At 51.5% G+C, this 23,029-nt stretch overlaps 1 protein-coding gene across 9 annotated transcripts in view; it reads right to left on the minus strand.

Moving 5' to 3' along the window:
* Window positions 1-495: 495 nt before the first annotated feature.
* The window catches only part of ARHGAP32 (Rho GTPase activating protein 32), a 238,680-nt gene continuing 216,146 nt past the window's right edge, over window positions 496-23,029 (minus strand). For 7 of the 9 annotated variants that reach the window (XM_039721965.1, XM_039721964.1, XM_039721966.1 and 4 more), the window contains 11 exons: window positions 22,166-22,268; window positions 19,272-19,416; window positions 18,565-18,647; window positions 16,326-16,433; window positions 14,963-15,108; window positions 12,815-13,016; window positions 11,907-12,052; window positions 10,917-10,991; window positions 9,492-10,343; window positions 7,977-8,851; window positions 4,651-6,891 (listed from right to left, as the gene is read on the minus strand). In XM_039721965.1, the coding sequence (XP_039577899.1) occupies window positions 4,651-6,891; window positions 7,977-8,851; window positions 9,492-10,343; window positions 10,917-10,991; window positions 11,907-12,052; window positions 12,815-13,016; window positions 14,963-15,108; window positions 16,326-16,433; window positions 18,565-18,647; window positions 19,272-19,416; window positions 22,166-22,268 (4,976 nt within the window). Of the gene's footprint in view, window positions 6,892-7,976; window positions 8,852-9,491; window positions 10,344-10,916; window positions 10,992-11,906; window positions 12,053-12,814; window positions 13,017-14,962; window positions 15,109-16,325; window positions 16,434-18,564; window positions 18,648-19,271; window positions 19,417-22,165; window positions 22,269-23,029 lie in introns of all 9 variants that reach the window. The other 2 variants (XM_039721962.1, XM_039721970.1) reach the window with 1 other exon arrangement.

The following is a 23,029-nucleotide window of genomic DNA, read 5'->3' on the forward strand; positions in this document are numbered from 1 at the left end:
AACTCTGTATTATTTACTGCATGAAAAGACTGTGAGAGATCCTTAGTGTTAAAAGCGTTTGAAATTCACTTCCTTGAATAATCTTTTTGCTATTAATTAACTATGAGCGGTATTACTGTGGTGCCCAGAATCCCTCCCAGCCAACTCAGAGGTGGCCTGTGCCATCTGTTCGTCCTGACTTCATCTGCCCTGTGCCTTCAGTGCCAGGGCCAGGCTGTTTCTGCATGTGCTGTCGTGCTGGGTGAGAGGAAAGGGACACTCAAACAGCCCAGGCAGGTTTATTTATTGTTAGGAAGCAGCAATGGGCACAGGTGGAATGGCACAGATAAGCCCAAGCCTTGGCATGGGAATTCAAAGTCACCTCCTTCATCCTTAGCTGCCTGCCAGCATCCCTCCCTGCAAGGCATGGCCTCAAGCTGGCTCTTCCTGTTTTGTTTTTTAAATACGCTGTTAATTAACGAGGCAGAGGAAAAAATACACACAGGCACACCTGAGTAGTTTTTAACCTGGCTTGATTAATGCTGTCAAGTTGCACATCTGAGTGTGAGCTCAGTGGGACTGTTGCTTTTGTTTAATACCACAAGACACCTCAGTCTGGATTGTTGCATTACAGTACAAATAAAAAACAGAAACAAAACCACATCTGCATCATACAAGGTGAGAAGAATATGAGAATTCTAAATATTTACAGAGAAGGGCAAGTAGGGAAACCACAAAAAATATTTACATAAAAATACATGAGCTTGTCGGCATATACATTTTACACCAGTTCACAAAAAAAGACACTCTATAAATTAAAGTGAAGGGAACTCCAAAGGTAACCCAAGACTTTCTGGGATGTTTCTCTCATGCGGCTCAGGGAAAGAAAAAATCAAGTCTTCTACAGCAGGAAAATGAACGGCAAAAGAACCCTTTTGTCCCCCCTCCCTCCCTCCCCCGCTGGACGAGGCAGGGCTCTGCACGCAGGAGCAGCCGTGGGGTTCGCTCACACCACGCCGTGCCCCCAGGGAGCCGGGGCTCCGGGAAACAGGAACATGCCTAAGCCGCCACAACGAAAGGAGGGAAAACAACTTCTCACCCAGTTTCCTGACATTTAACACACCACTTGAGTCAATGCCCTGTCACCAGCCCGGGGGATGGCAGAGCACACTTGAGGTTCTGTCCCTTCTGGGGTCAAAGAGGAACAGAACGTTTTCAAGTCGGTTTTGGTTTTGTGTAGCAACTTACTACCACTGTGCAATCCTCACTGACCCCCCAGCGGAGAGCAGGGGCGGGGGATCACTGCAAAGACATAGGCACAAAGTTGTGGGAGTGTTCTCAGAGATGCATATAGATATCACCTGATAAAACTCTGCAAAAATCAGAAATTAATGCTTTCCTTAAGACTTCATAGGGGCCAAGTCCTCATTACTCACCTACGACTGCACTCCCCTTCCCAAGGAAGGTCTCCTGTGGGTCACGTCCTGCTCCAAAGCAGAGGTGAAAATGCAGAGCTGGAGCAGACTCCTGGAGCCTCATTCCTGCATGCACCGGGAGCCCCTCTTCTGGAAACAGGGAGTGGCAGCTCAGGATGCAGACAGTGTCCGTGCTGAGGAACAGAGCTGCTGTCACCTCGTGGGGATGTGGTCAGGCAAGGAATCACTGAGCCTGAGCACAACTGCACTTCGATCAGAGGATTATCTGCGTTGCTGTCCCCCTGCTCTCTCCACTCTGGGACACACGGCTGGGCTGTCACTGCCCTCCCGCTCACCCACCTGAGACTCCTGGTGTCACCTGCCTGCCTCACTCTGATGCATGACACCCTTTCCAACCTCACCTATGAATTTTGGGGTTAATGAGGATGTACAACTCTCTGTAGGACCAGCACACTGAGCCCAGAGCAGGAGCAGGACTGCATAGTTCACTGTATGGCTTGGCAGGGAAGGATCATGCAGGATGCTGCTGAAGCCGTGGGCAGGAGCAATGATAAAAGAAAAGTGTTGGTCTGTTACCTGGGAAAAGCTGGTGCCTTCACCTTTTAAAATCCTGTACTGTGGCTCAGCAGTGCTGGACATGAGCTTGGGTTCTTGGAGAGCTTCCACCCTTGGAGCACACCTGGCTGGGGCTGAGTGCCAAGGGGGAGATGGCTGGGAGTCACTGCTCTGCTGTCTTCTTCCTCTCATTCCCAAAGGCTGTTTGCAGCAGCCCTCTGGGGTAGGGGTACAGGTATGCACTTCCAGAAGCCTTTTGGGAAAGGTGCTGAAGGGTTTGTTTCCAATGGGATGAGCGGGTGCTTCGCACCTGGCACTTGACACAATGCAGGGAGAGCAGCACGCACTGAGGAGCAGAGGCTGACAGGGATGGCACTTGGGCTCTACAGGGAGACAGTGGCTTCGAGCAGGAGAATCCAGAGGCGTTTACAATTAACAGGAGCTGGGAGCAGCCCCTCGTAGTAGTGGCAGGATAGTCCTGGCTGACCTAAGGCCCAGGTAGAGGGTGGGGGAGGCTGTGGGGCAGGGGGGAGTTAAGGCTTTCACGGAGAGAGAGGTTGGACCTGCAGCTCTCTTTACCTGAATCCCAAATAGCCTGAACCAAACACTTATCCCTGCTTCAACGGGAGACCTGGCAGGTAGCCAGGGGCTGAGGCTTGTCCTGGCTCTGGCACAACACAGCTCTGCTGGGGAGCACAGATAATCCAGCCTGGCTCCCGAGAACCAGGGCAGCTCAGCCTTGCCTGGGAGTTACTGCCAGTGGAGACAGGGTGGCTCACCCAGTGGTCCCTTTCTGTGCAGTTTTCCCTAAAAGAAAACACTACAAAAAGCATTCCCTCACCAAAAACCCCAACCCCTCTACCTGGGAATTCCTTGTGAGGAGATTGTGGTAACCTGGATCACAGTGCTGCTTTTTTCTCTTTTTTTTTTCTTTCTTCTTTTTTTTCTTACTGCCAGATTTCGTTCCATAACATGTGAGAACTCTTCTAAACAAAATGCTTAAAACACCAGCATTGCACAATAAAATAGAACCAGAAGGCAGTTACTGAAACAGCCCCAGACAAGGCTCCAAGGTTAAAAGAAGCAAAAAGCTACAGAGTAGTCAGCAACTAGAAGCAGGCTTTCCTTAGGATTTCAAAGTCCCAAAATAGCCATAAAACTTTTTGTTCAAATAGCCCCACCTAAGCAGCAGTGTGCTAACTGCAGGACTTCCAGGTTTTTCATAAAACATTAGAGATTCGAAACAGGTAGAGAAGTTCTTCAACCACACAGAACAGGAATGGCCTTGGAATTTATCAGTGAACATTTAAAAACTGCTAAATCTCAAGTATTGCTTGCAAGCCCTACCTAATGGAATGGATGTGCTTTATTTGTACAGGGGGTGTGAGTCCTAGGGAGTCTGAGAGGCAGCATGAGGGGCTGCCAGGCTGTTTGTACAATATCAAAGCTTTTCAATAGCTTGGACACCATTTTTGGTGTATTTTAGAGAGCACTGGCCTTCTGTCCCTACCCACTGAGTCCTGGGGGAACTGCACCTGGGCACATCACTGCTCCCTGTGTGCCACAGCTCCACAGGGATCTCTGCCCAGCATGGATCTCACTGGCTGCAGAGAGCCTGGAAACCTCCAGCCTAAGCTCAGCAGGAGCATTCCCTGATGGAATTGCTGCAGGACCTGGCCCAGGGCAGCTGATTAGGCAGACCACTTGTCACAAACAGCTGGCAAGGTGGGCTCTGATTTACATAATGCTACAGACGTTTTTTAAAATCTATTTTTCTAGTATTTTTTGCAGTGAGATGACAGAGTCTTGCCAGCCACAGGATGGAGTGAGCTCATCTGGGCCACAGATAACCTTGCAGGCAAGAGGAAGGACTGGCATGGAATGGGTGTGCTGTTCCCAGCTCTGGGGGTCGGGTTTGGTGTAGTTTAGTGGTTTATTTCTTTTGGTGTGAGAAATGCAAACCTGCCCTACATGGCTCCTGCAGCTGGCCTCTGCTTACACAGAGAAATGTAAAGGAAATGGACTTCTTGTACGCAGAAGCAGCTTGTTAATAAGCAAGAAACATAACGAGTGTGTTGTGTTCTGAGCTGGCTTCAGAGCCTATTCCTCGGGCTTGAAGTCAAAACAGGCCCCCAGCTAGCTCAGAGCAGCTGCAGTGGGTGCAGCCTCGGGAGAGGCAGGGCCTCAGCAAGGAGAGGATCCCTGGGGAGCCCTGCCCAGCCCCACTCTCTCTGCGTAACTCCAAGGTTCCTCCACGGCCCTTTCCTGGGAGCCAGCCTGGGATGGGCAGTTTGCAGCAGGATGGAGCTGCAGGCACAGTCCATTGTGCACAGCCCATCATGCATGGGACCCTGGGCATGGGGAGGAGCAGCCAGTGTCACATCTGGGAAGGGAAAATTCCTTCCCTCCCTGCCCTAACAGCATCTGTGTCAGCCCTGCCCAGCCTCTGGCAACACCTGTGTGCCAACAGCCTGCCCTGTCCACCCAGGTGGCTCAAAACTACATGAAAATCTATAGCTCTACTACATAAAAACAGTGAGTGGGGGCCAGGGGAGGGCTGAGGGGCGTTTGCTTTGCTCACTGGGGCAAGGTCAGGGAGTTTTTTACTGTCACTGAAAAAATAAAACAGTCCACTGTCCAGCAGAGGCTGCTTAGACTCTATCCCTCGTCCCCCCCCAGCTCACTCGACGTGCACCTCTGTCTCGGGCCTCTGCAGACACAGCTCTGTGGGGAGGAAGGCTCCCTGCCCCAGCGCCGTGGCGTAAGTTCTGCTGTGCACGTGGGGGAAGCCGGGGGGCATGAAGCCCCCTGCTCCAGCATAGCCCCCTCTTTGGTGCTGAGGCAGGGTATGGTAATCCTCCAGGTTATCGTACTGGGACACCACAGTCATCGTGCTTTGGCGCTTGCCCAGGGTTTGGTAGGGGTACAGCAGGGCAGAGTCCCTCTCCATGGGCTCAGGGTGCTCCCGCATGCGGAGGCTGTGGCTCCGCTCGGGCTTGGGCGGCGGTGCCACGGGAGGGGCGGCGTGCTCCTCCTCCTTGTAGCAGTCTCTGGAGTGCTTCTCCATGGATGCTCTGCCTCGAGGCCTCTCCAGGTCTGGCCTGTCCTCTGCCAGCCTCCCCTCCTTGTGGTTAAGCCTCAGGGTCTCCTGGCTGGCTGGGATGTACTTGCTGCCCGAGTGCTGGTAGCCTATGGGCTCGGAGGGTTCCGGGCCGCCCTTGGGCCTGTACTCGGGGTAGGGGGGCCCATTTTTGGGTTCGGAAGGCTGCCTGTGGTTGGCTTCCTGCTGCAAATACGTCCTGTGCTCGCTGCTGCTGCTGCCTGGTTCGTGCATCTTTCTGTTCCGGATGCTGCTCTGCTTCTGGGGCAAGGATGGCTTTTCAGGCTGCCCGTTCCCGTAGCCCCCGCCATGATAGAGGCCTCGGTCCAGCTCGGGCTCCATGTGCTGCCCGTAGTAACGCTCGTCCCCTTCGGGCGTGGCCGCCTTGGCTGGGTACCTGCCCTCCTTCCCCTCTGCCACCGTGAGCAGGCCGCTCTTGCCAGGATCCGATTTGCTGCGCAGGTGGACGGCATCCAGGCCCCCCAGCTCGTCCTGCAGCAGCGGGGCCACGTTGTCGTACTGGGACATGAGGGGCCCTTTGACCTTCTGGCGCGTGCGGCTCTCCCGGCGGATGGACTGCATGCGGTACTTCTCCATGTCCTCCAGGTCCCAGGACATGTACATGTGCTTGATGTCCGGGGCGGGGGGCACGTCCCTGCTCACGAAGCTGTGCTCTTTGCCCAGGTGGTTGATGAGCCCTGCCCGGGGGTAGGCGGCCAGGCTGGGGTAGCGGTACAGCCCCTTGCCCTGCAGCCGGGACACATAGGGGCCGAACTCGCGGCCGGGCAGGCCGTGGAAGGGCCGGACCCGCACGGTGCTGTAGGGATCCAGGTCGTAGAAACTCCCGTCAGCTGCAGTGTAGTACGGGGAGCTGGAGGAGCTGGAGTAGGGACTGTAGCGATAATGGACCCGCCCGTTCTCAAAGTAAGGCTGGAGCTGCGTGACGTGGTAGTCGGAGTGGGGCTGGTAGGGCTTGTACTGGTAGAGGGGCCGCGGGCAGTACACGGGCTCGTCGTCCGGGGGCACCTCCGTGCGGGAGATGGGCACGGAGCGGATGGCGGCAGCGGCGGCCGGGCCGGGCACGTGCAGCGACTGCACCCTGCGGATGGTGGGGTACGGGGGGGCCTCCTCGGCATAGCCGGTGCCCCGCAGCCCCGTGGGGCTCACGGAGGACACAAAGTCGCTGCGGCTGCGGGGCTTGGGGTGCAGGCCCGTGGCAGAGCCCTTGCCCTGCGTGCCGTAGGAGCCGTAGCGCGTGCCTGCGGTGACAGGCGGTTCCGGGCGGGGTGGGTAGGGCTGGTGCTGCTCGGCCTTGCCGTGGTAGCCGTGGGCAGGGACGCTCTCGGGCCGGTACTGGTGCTTGGCGTGCAGGTAGCCATCAGGCCCCACGGGCTCAGGGAGGCTCTCTGTCTTGGGGTGCGGCACGTACACCGGCTGCAGGGACGAGTGCTTGGGAGGTGGTGGCGGTGGTGGTGGCAGCAGCGCCTCCTCCACGGAGGACGCCAGCATGGAGGAGGCCAGGAAGGAGTGGTAGTTGGAGTTGTTGATGGTGTCCGTGTTGTTGGAGTGCATGGCTGCAGCGATCTTGCTCTCCAGTGTCCTCACGGGCGGCACGGGCGGGGTGAAGCTGTAGGAGGAGGGGGCAGGGACTGACTCGGAGCGCAGGTGCAGCGGGGGAGCCCTCGTGCTCTCCCGAGGCTTTTCCAAGTGGCTCTGGTGGCCCGCGGGCACAGAAGAGGAGCCACGGGCACTGGAACTGCTCTCGGAGACAAAGCCAGGCGTGGGCTCTGGAGGCTTTTCAGGTGCAGCTGTGCTCCACATCTGCAGGGAAGAAAGCAAAGTTAGGGACAAGCAGCTTTTTCCCTGGTGTTCTGTAGTTGGAACATCCCAGACACTTGTGTGGATCAGCTCCACTCCAGTATGTCTGTGCCTAGTTTCTGTTTGCTGGGGACTGACAGACGTGTAGGTTCCCTCTCTCAGCATGGGAAGGCAGGATGCCACTGGCAATTTTTTGGGACCCATCACAACTGGTGTGTTCTGCAAATGCCAAACCAGAGGAAGGCAAGGAGGTGGCTGTCTCCTCACACAATACCCTCAGTGTTTTGTTAGGTGGTCTGCTTTTAAATGTCTGATATTAATGAAAATGCTCCTGGATTTAACCTCCTCAGGCCCTGGTGAGCAGATCAAGAAGTGCAGTAGAAATTCCTGCCTTAAATGTGGCTACAGGGCTTAGGCTGGGCTGCAGTGAGGCATGTCTCATGGGCTGGGGGCTTTGGATTTCTGATGGAAATGTTTCAATCCTGCACAAGCAATGTGACCTGCTTTGTTTAACAGAATCACTGAGTTTGGAAAAGAACTCTGAGAGAGACCATTGAGTCCTACCTGAGACCAATCCCCCCCATGTCAACCAGCCCAGAGCACCAAGTGCCATGTCCAGTTGCTCCTTGCACACCTCCAGCGATAGGGACTCCACCAGCTCCCTGGGCAGCCCCTTCCAGCACCTAATCACCCTTTTGTGAAGAAATTCTTCCAGCTGCCCAACCTAAACCTCTCCTGGTGCAGTTTAAGACTGTGTCTTCTCATCCTGTCGCTGACTGGACAAGAGCCTAACCAGGATGCTGGAAGAGGACCTTGTCAGAGGATGCAAAAATTCTTTCTGAGCATTCTGAACTATCAATCCCTCTGTCAGCTGCCCCTGCAGATACTTTCGTCCTTAAAACCAAGGGGAGTGGGTATTCTGGGATGCTCCCTTAAGAAAGCAGCACAGGATTTTCTGCAAGGCTGTGTCCGTATTACACCCACATCACTCCTGGTTTCCTGCAAATCCCCTTCCATGCCATTTGGATTTGGACTGACGTTCCCAGTGCTCAGCATTTCAGAGGAGCTGTGCAGGGAGCAGCACGTACCTGCCCGGAGCCGCTGGGTGCTTTGGCCGCTGGCACCTGTCCCACAGCTGCCTGGTGCTCCTGTCTCTGTGCCGGGGCCGTGGCCGTGCGTGGCGCGGGCGGGACGGTGGCATCTGCCTGGGGGGCGGCCCCGGGCAGGGCACGGGGCTCAGCCGCCGTGCCCGGGAGGGTGCTCAGGTACGGCACCGCGGCTGGGGCGCCCTTGTCCCCGGCGGGACCCACGGAGGGAGACTGCAGCTTGTCCTCGGCCGTGCAGGGAGCGTGCAGCTTGTCCCCAGCCAGGCCCGCGCGCAGCTGGGGCTGCTCCACAGCCGGCTCCGTGGCGGGCAGCTCCCGCTCTGGCAGTGTCCCTGGGCCGTGGAGGGCCGCGTGCTCCCAGTCCCCCACGTGGGCCGGGAAGGCCTCCTTGTCCCCCGCTCTGCTGAGGTGGAAGCTGGACTGCTCCTGCTCCGCATCCCTGCTGCCAGGCGTGTCCCCGGGAATGCCCGTGTGGAGAGGCGGGGGCTCTTGGCCTCCAGGCGCGCCGGGCGGGTGGTTCTGCTCCCCGGCCGTGCCTTGGCAGTCCTGCTCTAAAGGTGCCCCAGGCTGGAAGTGCAGGCGGTTCTCGGGCAGAGCAGTGAACAGGTGGAGCTTGTCAGGAGCGCCCGCAGAGAGATGGAGCTTTTCTAGAGCTGTGCCAGCTTCAGCCTCTCCATAATTTGTGCTTTCAGCATGAGCATCTCCTGGCCTTTTGTGGGACTGGGCGGATGCTTGCTGTGCGGACTCGGCTAACGCTAGGGCCAGCATGCGCGCTGCGTTTTTCGGAGGAGGAGGAGGGATAAGAGACACAGAACTGACGGGAACAGGATCCTGGGGGGAGTCGAGGGCAACTGCTCCTAATGGGGGGAAAATTGAGAGAGAGAGTGATTTTATGTTACCCAATAAGGAGAGTGACCTTAACGACTATTATAAAAAAATAGATGCTCTCCACACTTTCACAGTGGCAGTTCCTTCTGATGTGAAACACTTGTGTCTCACAGGCAAACGCTGCTCGACAGCACAGCAGTTCATCACAAAGAGGAAAAAACCCAAGAGATTGTCTAAAGGCTCCTCTTGCATTTCTAGAGGTAGGAAGGAGGTAGCAGAGAATGAGATACCCTTACACAATTTTGATCATAAGGTTTTAGGCGGAAAGGTCCCTTCTTCGAGTGTTGGCAGATTTTTAATTTAAAAAAGGAAAAGTCTTAAGATGGTCTATTGGCTGAAATGATTGAGAAGGACATGCTAGAGATTTTCACGTATGAGAGGATGGGGAAAAAAAAAGCGGAATATAAAGCATTATGGAAATTATCCGAGATTTGTGTGATGTAAGGAGAAGGCAGAGGTTAAGACTTTACTGATCTGCACAGCCCTGCAAGACACTCGTGACCAGAACTGACGGGCAATCCCCTCTCCTAAAGGCACGCAGAGGAGGATGGTTCTGAGAGCAGCTCCCCTTTGGAACTTAAAGAAAGAATGGAGGAAAATGCACTGTACCTGGCTGGGTGTGTCCACTGGGTACAGTCTTATTCTGACTGCTTGGCATGGCTCTCTCCCCTTCTTCTGGCAACTCTGCTTTGCAAGCAGCCACTAGCTGGGGATGCTGCAGCTCTTGGTGGCCTCCTTCCCCTGTTCCTGTTTCACTGTTTTTCAGGGGCAAGGACATCTGGGTTGGGGACCTGTTTGTGATCTCAGTGATGCCAATCTCTTTGCTCCAGCTGGAAGAAGAAGAGTTCCTGGATGTGGTGGGCACTCCTCCCACGGCCTCTGGGACACGGCTGGGTAGCACAAAGGAGGTGGGTTCTGTGCTCACTGGTGGAGATTTGATGGGCTTTCGGGCTGTCTTGGGCGAGAAGCTGAGTGGTTTGCAGGCCTGCTCTTCCGTGGGGCTCAGGTCCAGCGTAAAGAAGGGACTCATCTTCTCCTGGAAAGGGGACACTGGCTCAGAGCTTGTGGCACTGCCTGGGGTCTGCGACTGGCTGCCTGACTCTAAATCCTTCTTGAGCAGGCTTGGCTTCTCCTTATTGATATCGATGGACTCCAGCAGGGAGGTGCTGCTGTCCAGGCACTCGGACTCCGCCTGGGGGGGGCTGCACTGGAAGGACATGGGGTCGAAGTCCAGGCTGGCGACGCCGATGTCCGGCGGGCTGAGGTCCACGTCCTCCGAGGAGCGGGGAGAGATGAGGGCAGGGACGTGGATGAGCCCCTCGTCCCCGTCGCTGTCGTCATGGGGGAGGTTGTCGTAGGAGTTGCAGCGGTTCATGTTCCCCAGCAGCTCCCCATTGAAGGAGGCAGACAGGGCATCGCTGCTGGACCTGGGCCTTCGAGGCCGGAACAGTTTGGATTCACCTGGAAGTGAGGAGACACCATGGGTCAGTGACAGGACCTCCAGGCACAGTCGGGGGGTGGGCGGGGGCAGTCAGAGCAGTCCTAAGGCAGGGACAGGCTCCCCTGGCTCGCTCTGCACACAAAGTAACATCGTTGGCAGTGACTGCTTATTCCATTCACTTAAACTCTGTTACAGCACTTGCCAGGTGTGATTTAGTGTGAAACTAAGCTGTGTGCACAAGCAAAGACACTTTAAATGTGCTCAAGGCCTTTCTCAGAGAGCACTTTCCTCCACAATGCTGTCCTGTCAACCTTGAAATAGCAAGGGGAGGAGCCAAGGAATGAACATAAGCAGTGTCAGCTGCACCAGAGCAAGAGGTTTGCTTTTTTTAACCTTAAAAGCAGGAAAAGCCATGAAGAGCATTTCTGTGAGACCCATCTGTGCTGGGAGCAGAAAGCTGCTTCATCAGTTAGCAAGTTCAGCTTCCCCTGGAGGGGTGGAAAACCTGCTCTGCTGAACATCCTCAGCCAGAGATGTCAAAATGCCTCTCTGAATGTCCCTTTCCTGGAAGTGCAGGTAGGATTTTGCCTTACCATCCACGGCATGCAGGGAGGTGAGGGACTCCTCGCTCTTGGCCGAGCGGAGCGTCCCGCTGTCTCCTCGTCCTCCTGAGGGAAGGAACCACACAGGGAAAGGATCAGTTAGAAAGGGGTTACACTTAGCTGGGTAATGGTGGCAGGAAAAACACAAATGCATTTCTAGCACCAACATCACTGTCCTGAGAGTAATCTTATTTTGAAGGTGGGTTTCTGCTTCTCATTTTACCTGGAAACAGCAACCAACCCAAGTGATGACTGCTGCAGGTGACAGGCTGGGCAACTTCCCACAAACAAAACTCCTCAAAAAGGGGGAAGGAAGGAACATTTACAGACCCTGTTTTATGGGCACTAAACAAGTATAATTTCAGTCTCTGAGGAGACAGTCCTGAAGGGTATCATAGAGAGTGTGAAGACTGTGAGGGTAAGAATTTAAAGATTGACCTTGGGAGATGAGGGGATAAAAGTTCTCCCGGGCCCAAATTTTGGGATTTGTGATGTGTTTTACTGCAAAAACACGTTGTTGCTATTTTTAAGTTTGGAAAGAGGCAGAAAATTATATATGGAAAAGGCTGAGAATTCCACCTACATATCCTGGCTGTGGCTACAAAGGGTTGTTGGCAGCCTTCTCTGGGTACTCTGGTACAGCTTTTGGAGGGAATGTGTTTGGGGAAGGTGCCCTTCCCCTCATTTCATCTTCTGAGAGCAGCAAGGGGAACCAGAACTGTATTCTCATTTCATAATGAGAGTGTCAGAAGGAATTAACCTGTGACTTATGACAGCAGCAGCCACATCTTATCTTTCCAAAGCTATTCCAAAAAGCACAGAGGTGTGAGCCCCGGCAGGCTCCAGAGCTGCATGAGATCCATTGGGAAAGAAGAGCTACTGGAGGTGTCATGCACAGCTTGGACGCTAGAAGGAGATAAACGCCCACTAGAAACATCACTCTGCACTGCTGACAACCCGGGATGTGGAAGGGGACCTCACCTGCCAGGGCTATGGCTTTCATTTCTGAGGGCTCGCTGGGGTTGCGTTGCAGTTTGCGCTTGGACACGGAGGAGGATTTTCCCAGGTTGAAGAAGGAACGCCAGCTCCCCACTGGAGACTTCTTCATCTTGCTGGGAGGCCTTTTCCTGGGGAGAGAAAATGGAACACACGGATGGAGGATGGGCTGCAGCTCAATCCTGGCTGCTTGTTACCAGCACTCTCTGCTTTCTGCTGAGAAACTCCGGGTTTCTGCTTGGAACCTCCCTCTTTTCCACAGCTGAGGATGTTTTCTTTCATCCAGCTCAGCCCTAAAGTCTTGCTGTGTAAATTCCCCCAAGCTCCACAAAGCATCTGCAGTGCATGTGAGGAAAGGCTCTTCCTTGTCCAGTCCAGCAGCCAAGGAATGGATTTTCTGGAAGAAGCCCCAGCTCTCTGGGAAGCTGGGCAGCCATAAAGGTGCTCAAAAGCATCTCTCACTCCTGCTATAAAACCACCTTACTCTCCTCTACTGCCATATTTAGTTTCCAGTGTCCTCAAGCCTGCCCAGCTGCTCCATTTCAAGGGAATCTGGATTTGTAACAAGCACTTAGTCCTGGAAAACCCCAACATCTGCAGGTGTTCACCCTGTTTACATTTCTGTGTTTGACTGGTCCAGGCATCTCTGCATTATAGACAACATGGATTTATATATTAAATGATATCCCTGATAAAAACAAGAGGGAGTGGAACACAAATTATTTGGCTAAACCAAGACCACTGATATGAGCTAATCCTCCCAGAGTCAAAAGCAGGTGGAAAACTGGCCACAATATTTACATATATAACAAGTCTCAAGTTAATATAAGCAAATTCCTGCTGTATTCAAAATAACAGTTATGACACACGCTGGAAAGGAAACCTGTCTCTACCTTTCAGATGGGAAGTCAATGACTGTGTGGAATTTCCCCTGCAAAGCTGCTGGGCCTTCTCCCACTTCAATGTACTTGCTGTCTGCCACGATGGGAGAGTTGATCTGGGCCTGAGTCCGTGCCTGAGCCTCCTCCAGCGTGAGCAGCTTCGTGGAGGGCGAGGACACCAGCAGAGACTTGGGCCGGGATAAAGAGCTGTGCCCTGCAAGGGAAAACCACAGGCAACAGGGAGAGTCAGCAAACGGCAGTGCAGAGATCAAAGCTCAGCTCTGTGTGTCTAGGGAGGTGCTGTGTTTTTCTGAGTATTTGTTATCCCAGCCATTGAAAGATGTGGACAAAACGTGGTCACAATGTCACAGATATGGTGACGACTAAAAGAATAATGGCTTAGTGAATTAAACAAAAAAGCAGAGACAAGCAGGTAGGATGGAAACCTTTGTGACATACTTTCTTTCATCTGTATGCAAGAGCCTGTGAAAAAAATGATGTTTTTCCCTTGTATAAAGCCTGTCTGGGTCATTCCCAGACTTCACCTCTCTGTGTAGCAGGAAATGCCACGTGTGACTGAAGCTGCTACAAACCAAAGTGCACCTGGACACAGCAAACAGAATCTGCTGTGTGGCCTGCCCGTGGCCTTTAGAGCTTGTGCCTGGTTATGGTGATGAATGTGCAAAATCTGAAAGTAGCTGCTGCTGCCTCCTGCTGCTGACAGCTTCAGTGGAGAGATTATGGGGTGTCTCTTGTAGGAGCAGCTCTCCTGTGTCTGCCATTGCCTATTGTACAGGTGTTTCTAGGGTTATTCCCAGGTGAGTTCAGGGCTTTGGGGGAGATGTGCAGTGCAGAACATCCTGCTTGGTTCCAGTTCCATGACTGTCCCTGTAGCAGCACAGCTCTGTGTGAAGGATGCAGAGTCTGTGGGGTGGTGTGGGAGCTGTAAATGCTGTCCTGGGTTAAGTTTGGGCTCAAACAGGTTTGGCAGCACCATTTCCCCCTCTCACAGGTGGGTGCAGGAGCTGTGCTCACACCCAGAGGCTCCCAGGAAGCCGTTCTGGAATGCAGAATTCCTGCACTTAGCCAACCCAACAGCCTGACCCTCCTCCCTGCCAGGTCTGTGTCATAGCCACTGAATGCAAATGACCAAGTCATTAAACAATTAGTCGAATTTACATGGGCCATTCTAAGCCTGGATAATCATCTGGCTGGGATTCTGAGCATGCTTATCTTCCCTCCCCTGGCAGAGTCAGCCTGCTGGGGCTGGCACTGCTCAGTCAAGCTAACCTCTGGCTTCCATGGACTTAGAACTGCCCTACAGCAGGACAAAAAGCTGGACTTGGATCAAATCTGCCAGCCTAAGCAGAGGAAAGGTTTGTTTAAAAGAAGGGAGCAGCAAATGCAGTGGAAACACAGCTCTCTGCAGTCCCCAGGTGGTGCTAACTGCAGTAGCTGTGCATGTTCCAGGCACAGGCAGGTTATCAAGGCAGATGGTGCAGCCTTAATACTGCTTAGGAGCAGGAACAGCTTGTGGCAGCCACACTAACACAGAAAGTAAACCTTCCTCCTGATACAACTCTGCTCCTTCTCAACAGAAAAGATACATGGTCTCAGTTACTCAAGGGAATTTGTAGGCTCCAAGTCTGGGTGACATATCAGGTGCTCCAGGTTCATTCCTCATCCTAAAGCAACACCAGCCTGAGCAAGTGCAAGATTTCAGTTTCTCAGCCTCAACATGACTGAATGCAGAGACTGCTTTACACCAGCTCATTCTATTTGTGTTCTAAGGTATGGATGAGGGCAGACAGACTTAGCTCCAATGGGTAAGTATGCAGGAGCACCAGTAAAGATGGTTTTAAAATGGAGAGGGAGCAGGGGAGACAAAGATTTAAGTGATTCCTTGCAATTTTTCAGTGGTAGGATATAAAAGTAGAAGCCAAACATTCATCTCTGCATTCCTGTGGGGCATCCTTGGCTTTTAAGAAAGGTACTGACAGCAATTTCTAAAAGCAGGCCATCTCTGTCTGGGTTCTGACACCCCAACCCAGAAATGTGCCCTCTGGGTTAAAACAAAACCATTTCCATGTCCCGGAGGAGGCTCAGCCAGGCATGAGTGCTGCTGCTCCTGCCCGAGTGCAGCAAGGCCACGAGACACACCTGCCCCATCGCGGATGACGGAGCTGAGCTTGGAGCTGAAGAGCACATCCACGTGGTTCAGGATGAACTCCACCACCACCGACTGGATCCGCACCTCCATGAAGGCGGCCGTGCCGCTGAAGCAGGCGGACTCGATCTGCTTGGACCTGCAGAGGGACACGGAGAGGGAAGAGGCTGCTGCTGGGCCCCTGTGGGGCTGCAGAAAGCGCTTCAGGGCACTTCTGGGGTTAAATCTCAGCAACGCTGACTCTGGGGATTCACAGCCAAACTCCAGATCCAGGTTCAAGCCTTACTGATGGGGCAAGAGGAACACTGGGTTGGGAGGAACAGGGAGTGTGGGACAGGTCTGAATTGAGGTTAATACACTGAACACCCCAAATCAAGAGCTTTTTGTTAACTCATTTCATGACTGGCACAATTTAAGGCAGTGCTGTTGTACAAATCCACTGTGGCCTCTAAGAGGATTTTCCCTCAAGCAGGGAGTGTCTCCACCTGATCCTACTGCGTGAATGCCCCAGGACTCACCAAAGCAAACTCAAACATGAGGTCACTCCACTGCTTGTGGGAGAACTGCCAGAAAGAGGAGCCCACCTGCATGAGCTGGGAGTGTCCAGGGGCAGACTGGACAGAGCTTGGAACAACGTGGGGAAGGTGTCCCTGCCCATGGCAGGGGGTGGCACTGCATGAGCTTTAACACCCCTCCCAACCCAAACCCTTCTGGGATTCCTTGATGAACTGCACACTCAGATTTCTCAGCTTGGTAACAACAGCAGGTCAGAAATCCGTACAATAAGGACAGGGGGATAATATTTTTTTTCTTTTAAAGCAAAATTTTAGTTTAAGTTTAAGTTACACCATTAATTTTAAAGTGCCCTATCATGCAGACTCAAAACAGATTTATCCAAGTTAATTTCTGTAAGTTTGAATTCTTGCAGCCAAAAGCTGTCAAATTAGACTCTAGAGACTTATGCAGTGGGAAATCAGTGATGCCACTGTAGAAATTTTCCTGGATGATCAAGGACACATCAGTCTCATCTAACCAGGAGAGGAGAAACTAACCTCTAAAAGAGGGTTCAGGGAATTCTTCCTTGTCACTACTGACAGAACTGCAGCCAGTGGAACTGTGTCACATGTGTGAGACAGGATAATACAGGGGCTGTTTTACATCACTAGGTCAGGAACTTGCCAGCTGACCTTAAATCCTGCTTAGAATAATTTCCCATATTTACAGGAGGAGAAGACCACATTGGATGAAGAGAGGAAGAACTCTTTCCAGCTGCTGAAAGCTGGGATTTTCTGGAGTATCTGTTGTTTATGACTGTAAACATTTCTTTTTTATTGAAATAGGAAAATCCCAGAGTACCTGAGGAGGTTTGGAGCCCAGACGATGGCCAAGTTCTTGGTGTGCATATTTGTGATGGAGCAATAATCAGCCAGACGAGCCAAATGTCTCATTAGGAACTCCAGTGTCCTGGAAAACAAGAGAGAAGCAAATGTTCAGCACCACTGAGCAAAGCCAGGCCACGATCCACAGCACAAACCCAGCTCATTATTTCCTTTTGGTCTGACAGCTCCCAGAAGAGAATGCTGAACTCCTTCCCCTCAGCCCCACGGTGGGCCTGGCTTTGGCAATACTGACACAGGCTGGGAGTTTCTGACTGGTCCAGGCTCAAGAAATGCACAGTTCCAGGAAAAACCCTTTGCAGGTGTGTGACAGCCATGAGGGGCTGCTCAGGGATGAGTGGGGAAGGATGTGGAATGCTAATCCACAGCGACTGGATTGCTTCAGACACCCCAGAACACTGAAAACACTGGCTGCAGGGTTCTCACAGGTGGGTAATGCAGACCGAAGGTTAAACTTCAGAGGCTTCTGTTCACATTAAAAAATGGTGGGATTTGTATATTAAGCACTGTTGTGTTTAATATATGCTAGGGAGGAGGGACCAGGCAGTGGCAGTAAAAATGTGCTGTACCCTCCCGGCGCCCCTGGCTTGTGTCTGTTTCACAGCCTATCCTTTTTGGGGGGAAGGGAGATGGAACAGAGAGGGTGTTTTGGGGCTCAAAATGCCACAAATAGACAAGATTGGAAGTGAAGCAAATGGCTCAGTCTGGAAACCAAAGAGACATCTCCTGCCTGCAACTTCTCATAACTGAGTAGCAGAAAACGAAAGTGTTTTTTCCTTTCTCCAAGCAAACCCCAGGAAAGGAGAGCAGCAACCTGTGACCTACAGCATTCCACATCCTGCTGTTGGCTGTGCCCCCTCTCTGAGACTCATGTGCTGCTGGTACCAGAACCCAGTTTAACCAGCCCCAAAAGTAAAAATCATTTCAGGGTAAAGGTGAATGGAAAAGAAAGAGATCAGTTTATTTTTGAAAGGGCCACACACCCCCTCAGTTAACATCAATATTGCAGTTAGTTACTACAAGCAGCAGCTGTTGCACCAACTAGCCAACCTTATTTGAAGAGCAAGTAACACAGTTTTAGTTTATAACACATCAGTTAAATCCCAGTTAACTTTTATAATTAGTTATTTATACCACTCATTGCAGCATTGCAATTGTCCAGCTAATGACCACATATGACTGTAACTGAAATGTAAACATTTATTGGCAGAAATGACTATAAATAGTTATCAACAGCTGTCATCATGTGTTACACCTGACCCCTTAGACCAGAATTCTGACTTCACCAATCATCAATTGATTATTATTACAACAATCAATTGATGATTGCCATGAAATATTCTAATTAGGCATCAACAGCCAAGCACTGCCTGAATTCCCCCAAATGGTCACCCAAACCACTGGGACACATCAGGGGAGCTGACCCAGCCAATTAAAATATGCATCTATCTGTAAACAACTACCAATTACAATTCACAATTAGTGAATGCTACTTACCACACATCACTAGTTATTACTGTTTAAGTCTCATTAACATACAATACTCTATGTAGTTATTAAAGCTAATCACCAATACCAATTTGTCTGATACCTTTTCACCATACCCTGCCATAATTTTTAATACTATAGACTGTTAAAATGTTGTTGTTCTTAGTCAAGACTCATTACCATACAGCGTGAGTTCTTATTACTACTAATTAGCTTGAATATAGTATTTTAATTGGTGATTTTTAAACACTATATTATGCTACTCTAATACATTACACTAATTAATTAATTACATCAGTTATTCTCAGAGTATTGTTGTTATTTGCTAGTTACTATTATTGCAGGGAGAGGCAAACTGCAGACAAAATACAGTTGACCAAGTTTGGCTGAAGGCCTGAGCAATTTTTTGGCTATATTTCACTTTTTTTAAAGTGCTGTTAGCACTGGTATTGTGCCCCCCCACAATAAAACTGTTTCCTTACTCTGACATAACAAGCTCCTATTTCCCTCCTAGATGGAGTTTCCAAGAACCTGAAGTAAGACCATGTTTAGTGCACAGTGTCTGGTAAGGAGCTAACTAAAACAGAAACCAACTTTCTACAGCCATAACCATTTCAACATGCAGAGGCACAGTGTGGCTGTCTTGAGAGGGAAACTGGAATTACAGAATTCCTCTCACAAAATGCCAAGACCCCAAAGGCTGCACTCACCTGTAGTGGGGAGGGGGCAGCTGCTGGATCACATCGTGGATTTTAACCAGCCTTTCCTCGTCTGTAGCAGCAGAAACAGCATCCTGGAATGAGGCAGGAAAGGATTTAGCTGCAAATAAATCCACAGTGTGCCAGCCTTGGCAGTGAGGTGAGTTTTGTTGCTCTTCTCCCCCTTGGGGAAGGGGGTCTGTCTTGGGGACAGAGCAGCACATGGATCATGTAAGGAAGGGCAAGTAAGTCATGACCTGGGGCATGTTAATGGCATAGAGAATTCCTGCAGAAGACATTCAGCTCAGAGCAGCATTTGCTTCCAATCCCATTCCTGGGAAATGGCAAACAAGAAGGGAATTCCTGCAAAGCATGGGAATTGTGCCAGGGACCATCTGCTGTGGACCCACAAGTGGAACCCACACAGCATGGCACAGGGGACAAAGGCACCTCTGAGTGACCTAAAGGGGACACAGAAAAGGCCCCTCAGACCCTGGGCACTGCCAGCCCCTTCTGGAATGGCAGGGGGGAATAGGGAGTGCGGGCAGCACAGCAATTTTGGTGACACACCCTCCTGATGGCTCTAAAAACCCCAAGTGAGGCAGAGCAGCCAGAGAGGGAAGTGTGTGAAAGGCAGGTCCAGCTTCCAAGGATTTCTCTGCTCCACCACCTGAAGGCCCACTGAAGGGGAAATTGCCCCACATGTGCCTGGCACTCACTGAGAACTTCTCGTAGAGCTGGTAGGTGAGCAGGGGGTTGGGGAGCTCTCGGAAGTACAGCTTGCACAGGGAGCCCACACAGTGGATGTCCTGGATGTAAATGTCCTTGGTCAGGTCGGGAATCTGCTCAGAGTCAAACTCGTGGCTGGCAATGAGAACAAAGAAATGGGTAAAGGGCTTTGAGAAGGAGGAAAGAAATCAAACCCAGCACAAATTACAGCAAGGCTTTCCTGATTTACAGGAAAAAATAAACACTTAGTCACCAAAACCACATGACCCATGGCTGTGGGGCAGCCAGTGGGGATATTTTTCAAAAGAGACTTTTCCTTTTTCTAATAAAGCATTTTCAGTTAATTTTACAACCAACTGGCTGCAATCCCTTTTGCTGCATCAGGGCTTTTTGCAAAGCCTCCAGAGAACATCTTCCAAGACCACAAGTTTAACTCCCAAGGGCTGTGACTGGGATTGCCCATAGGAACGATGAAAGCTGCTGTCCCTCTGCATTTCAAAGGCCTGCAAATGGCAACGATAAAGTCCTGCCAGCAGCACTTCCATCAGCAGCACATGGAAACCAGTGAGTGCAGGAATTCCTGGGGGATGAGCTGGTGAGCTGAGTCTGCCTCTGCTACAGGGAGAAGACAGCCAGGAACCACATGAAGAAAACCCCATAGCACTCCCTTGGTTTTCAGAGAGAGAAAAAACCCAATCACCAATGTTTATGAAATAAAAGCTGAGCTCAGAAGGCCAAGGGCTGGCTTGCTGCTGGCATATATGCTAGGAAGTGCTGTTTCCAATTAGCAGGACACTCCAGGGGGGTGAGAGCTGTGAGCCAGGCCCTGGGAGCTGGAGAACCTTGGGGTCCCTGCCAGAGTCTTCAGGCTGCCCACAGCCATGGGGACTCAAACTGCCAGCACTGCAACCTCAGTGAGTGGGCTGAGTGAGGTGGCCCATCCCTGTCCCTGTCCTGTCCCTCACCCAAAGCTGGCAGGTTGTGCCCAGGGGTCACACAACCCCTGAGCTCACCCTGCCTGAGGAGCAGAACGTGCCCAGGGCTCCAGGTGTGTTTGTAGCTGAGCCCTCCTGGAATCAGGATGAACTCCTTCCATCCCTGGACATGGACACTGCCCATGGGAAGCCTTTCACTCCCACCAGACACGGAGCAGGAGAGGTCCCCACCTTCTCAGGGTGAACAGCCCATTCCTTCCTCACCCTGAAGACAGCAGAGGAGGAAAGGAAGAATTCAATTTTCCATACCCCCAGTGTCCAGCAAACACCATTTCCACAGGCAGCTTCTGACTCATCCCTTGCTCACATGTGGGACAGAAACTCAGCTCCTGCACTTGGCTCCACAGAAAAGCCCAGGAAGGCACCAGCCCACCCCACACAAAGACACTCAGCCCTGGCTCAAACTCCCTGCCCATATCCTGCCCTACTCCAGTGGTTTTTCCGAGGAATAAAGCTCACACTCTGTCAAATGTTCCCTTGCTGAAGTGAATACGGAAGGAAGAGAGGGATGCCCCACCACATTTAACCCTCTCTGCACTGGCTGTTTCCAGAGCTACATGTTATTCCTTCTGGCCCAAAGCAAGACTTTGTTAGGTGAAGAAAAACTCCACAGCTTCTCAAAAGGAGCCAGGATACCACAATACAGGGATCAACACCCCAAATCAACAGTGGTTGTTTGCCAACCTGCCAAATGAAGGCAGCTACTGCCCTACTGAAGAGCCAACATCTGTCCCATGGAAATCTCCCACGTGGAATACATTCTCTAACCTTCTCTCCAACCAAAAAGCCCTTTAAATCCAGGAGATCCAGTTCTTCTATGGGAAACCTAAGCACAGTGATTAATTTGTAAGGATGCTGCAGCCCCAGCTTTGGAATGAGCCTAATGCCCTGTTTATACAGCTGGGAACTGCAGCAAGATGTGTCTTATGTTCATCAAACACTCAAAATCTGCAGGGATTTACATGAACAGGACTGTGTCAGTAAGTTATGCCATGTACTCCCTTCCTTTTGTCTTTGGAACATCTCAGAAACCTGGAAAACAGGCTGTCACTTCATTCTCTGCACTACAACAGGAAATGATGCCATTACAATTTTAGAAAACCATTTTTAAAGCACCTTTGATACACAATGAAGGAGAAAATGGTCTTGGCAACACAAAAGGAAAAAAATGGACTAGGGCAGAGATTAGATGGATGGTCCAGCACAAGTCAAAATGGGGAATAAAGGGATATAACTGAAACAAAAATGTTTTATTCAGCCACAGTTCCAGTCAGAGCCTTTAGATCCTGCATATCAAAACCTTGGGACTAGATTTTCAAAATGGGACTTGCTGGGATAAGAAACAGGATTAACAGCTCAAACCTGCCCACTGAACTGGGGGACAGCTGGTACAAAAAAGATACTCTGCCCATTGCAAATAGCCCTGTGCTGCCTCTGCCAGGCTGTGGGCCCAGGAGCAGTGCTGGTGAGTCACATCCACTCAGCACATCAATGCTCCACAGCAGAACATTCTACACCAAACGACAGGAGGACAACAGCCTCATAAAAGAAGAAAGGAAGTTTGCTGTGATGGGAACAGCTCCTAACCAGAGCACACTCTTGGCCCTTCCCTGTGCAGCACACCAATGCCACCCACGAGACTCAGGCATGCATCCTTTGCACATTCCCAATTAACTGCTGCTAAGCCAGGAGCCCAAGGCAGCAGGGAGAAACATCAGCTGCTCCAAAGGGCTCCTGGAGAGAAAAAGAACAGGAATGAAACATGCCAGCATAGTGACACCAGGATGCTGATACTGCATGCTGAAGGAAAGCTTCCTGCAGGGTGAAGGTGCCAGAGGCAGCCCAGGCTGTGCCCTGCCCGTGCCAGGGGCTGGCAGGCCTCCCCTTACCGGAGCTTCTGGATGTTGGAGGCGATCCCGGAGAGCCGGTATATCCCATCCACAATGCCGTGCTTCTCGATGAACTCCGTGCAGCTCTTGAGGACCTGGGGCACTGAGCAACAACAGCCACCGTTAGTACAGACCTCTTGGCAGGTGCCAAACTGCTCCCACCTGGGCCATGGCTTCAGCTCCTCCTTAGGGGAGAAAGTCTGTAGGAAATTGAACTTCAGGATTTGATGTGGAAACTGGCCAGAGGTGTTCCTGCTTTAACAAGGGAATGCCAGAATATGAATCAGCTCAAAAAAAGCTAGTTCTGGTCAGAGACAGTGCAGGCCCCATGGCAACTCTCATGGGAACTATGGTGTGAAATCCCATTCTAGAAGAGCTGTAAAATAGAATAAATACAATCTTTCAAATCTATACAGGATTAATCTATCCTTGCTTTAAGGAAATATAAACATCAGGGAGATGCTGCTTTTGGCGGCACAGACAGGAGAGCTTTTACAACTGATAATTTCATTACAAATGTCTGCCAGAGCATGGCTGGATATGGAGAGCTCCACAGCATCCCACACTCACAGAAAGTGCAGACAGAGCGGGGCATGACAGAATGGAAAAATCAGCCCAGGGGATATAATTAGGTGTCAGGTTAATATTGCAGCCGCTTCACCACCCCATTCCTTCCAGCTGGCTTCCCAGGCTCATGCACATCCAGTGCTGGAGCTGTGTGTCCATCCATGTAAGCTTGAGGAGGAGCAAATCACTGGATTTACAAAAGGCACTAAAAACTGCCCCAAACACAGAGAGAAAACCAGGATGAAGCTCCTGTGAGCATCAGCAAACCTTCATGGACAAAGCTGGGATTCCTGTGGA

This window comes from Passer montanus, unplaced genomic scaffold (genome assembly GCF_014805655.1).
Source record: "Passer montanus isolate IOZ18808 unplaced genomic scaffold, ASM1480565v1 scaffold47, whole genome shotgun sequence".
In the NCBI taxonomy this organism is placed as follows: Eukaryota; Metazoa; Chordata; class Aves; order Passeriformes; family Passeridae; genus Passer; species Passer montanus.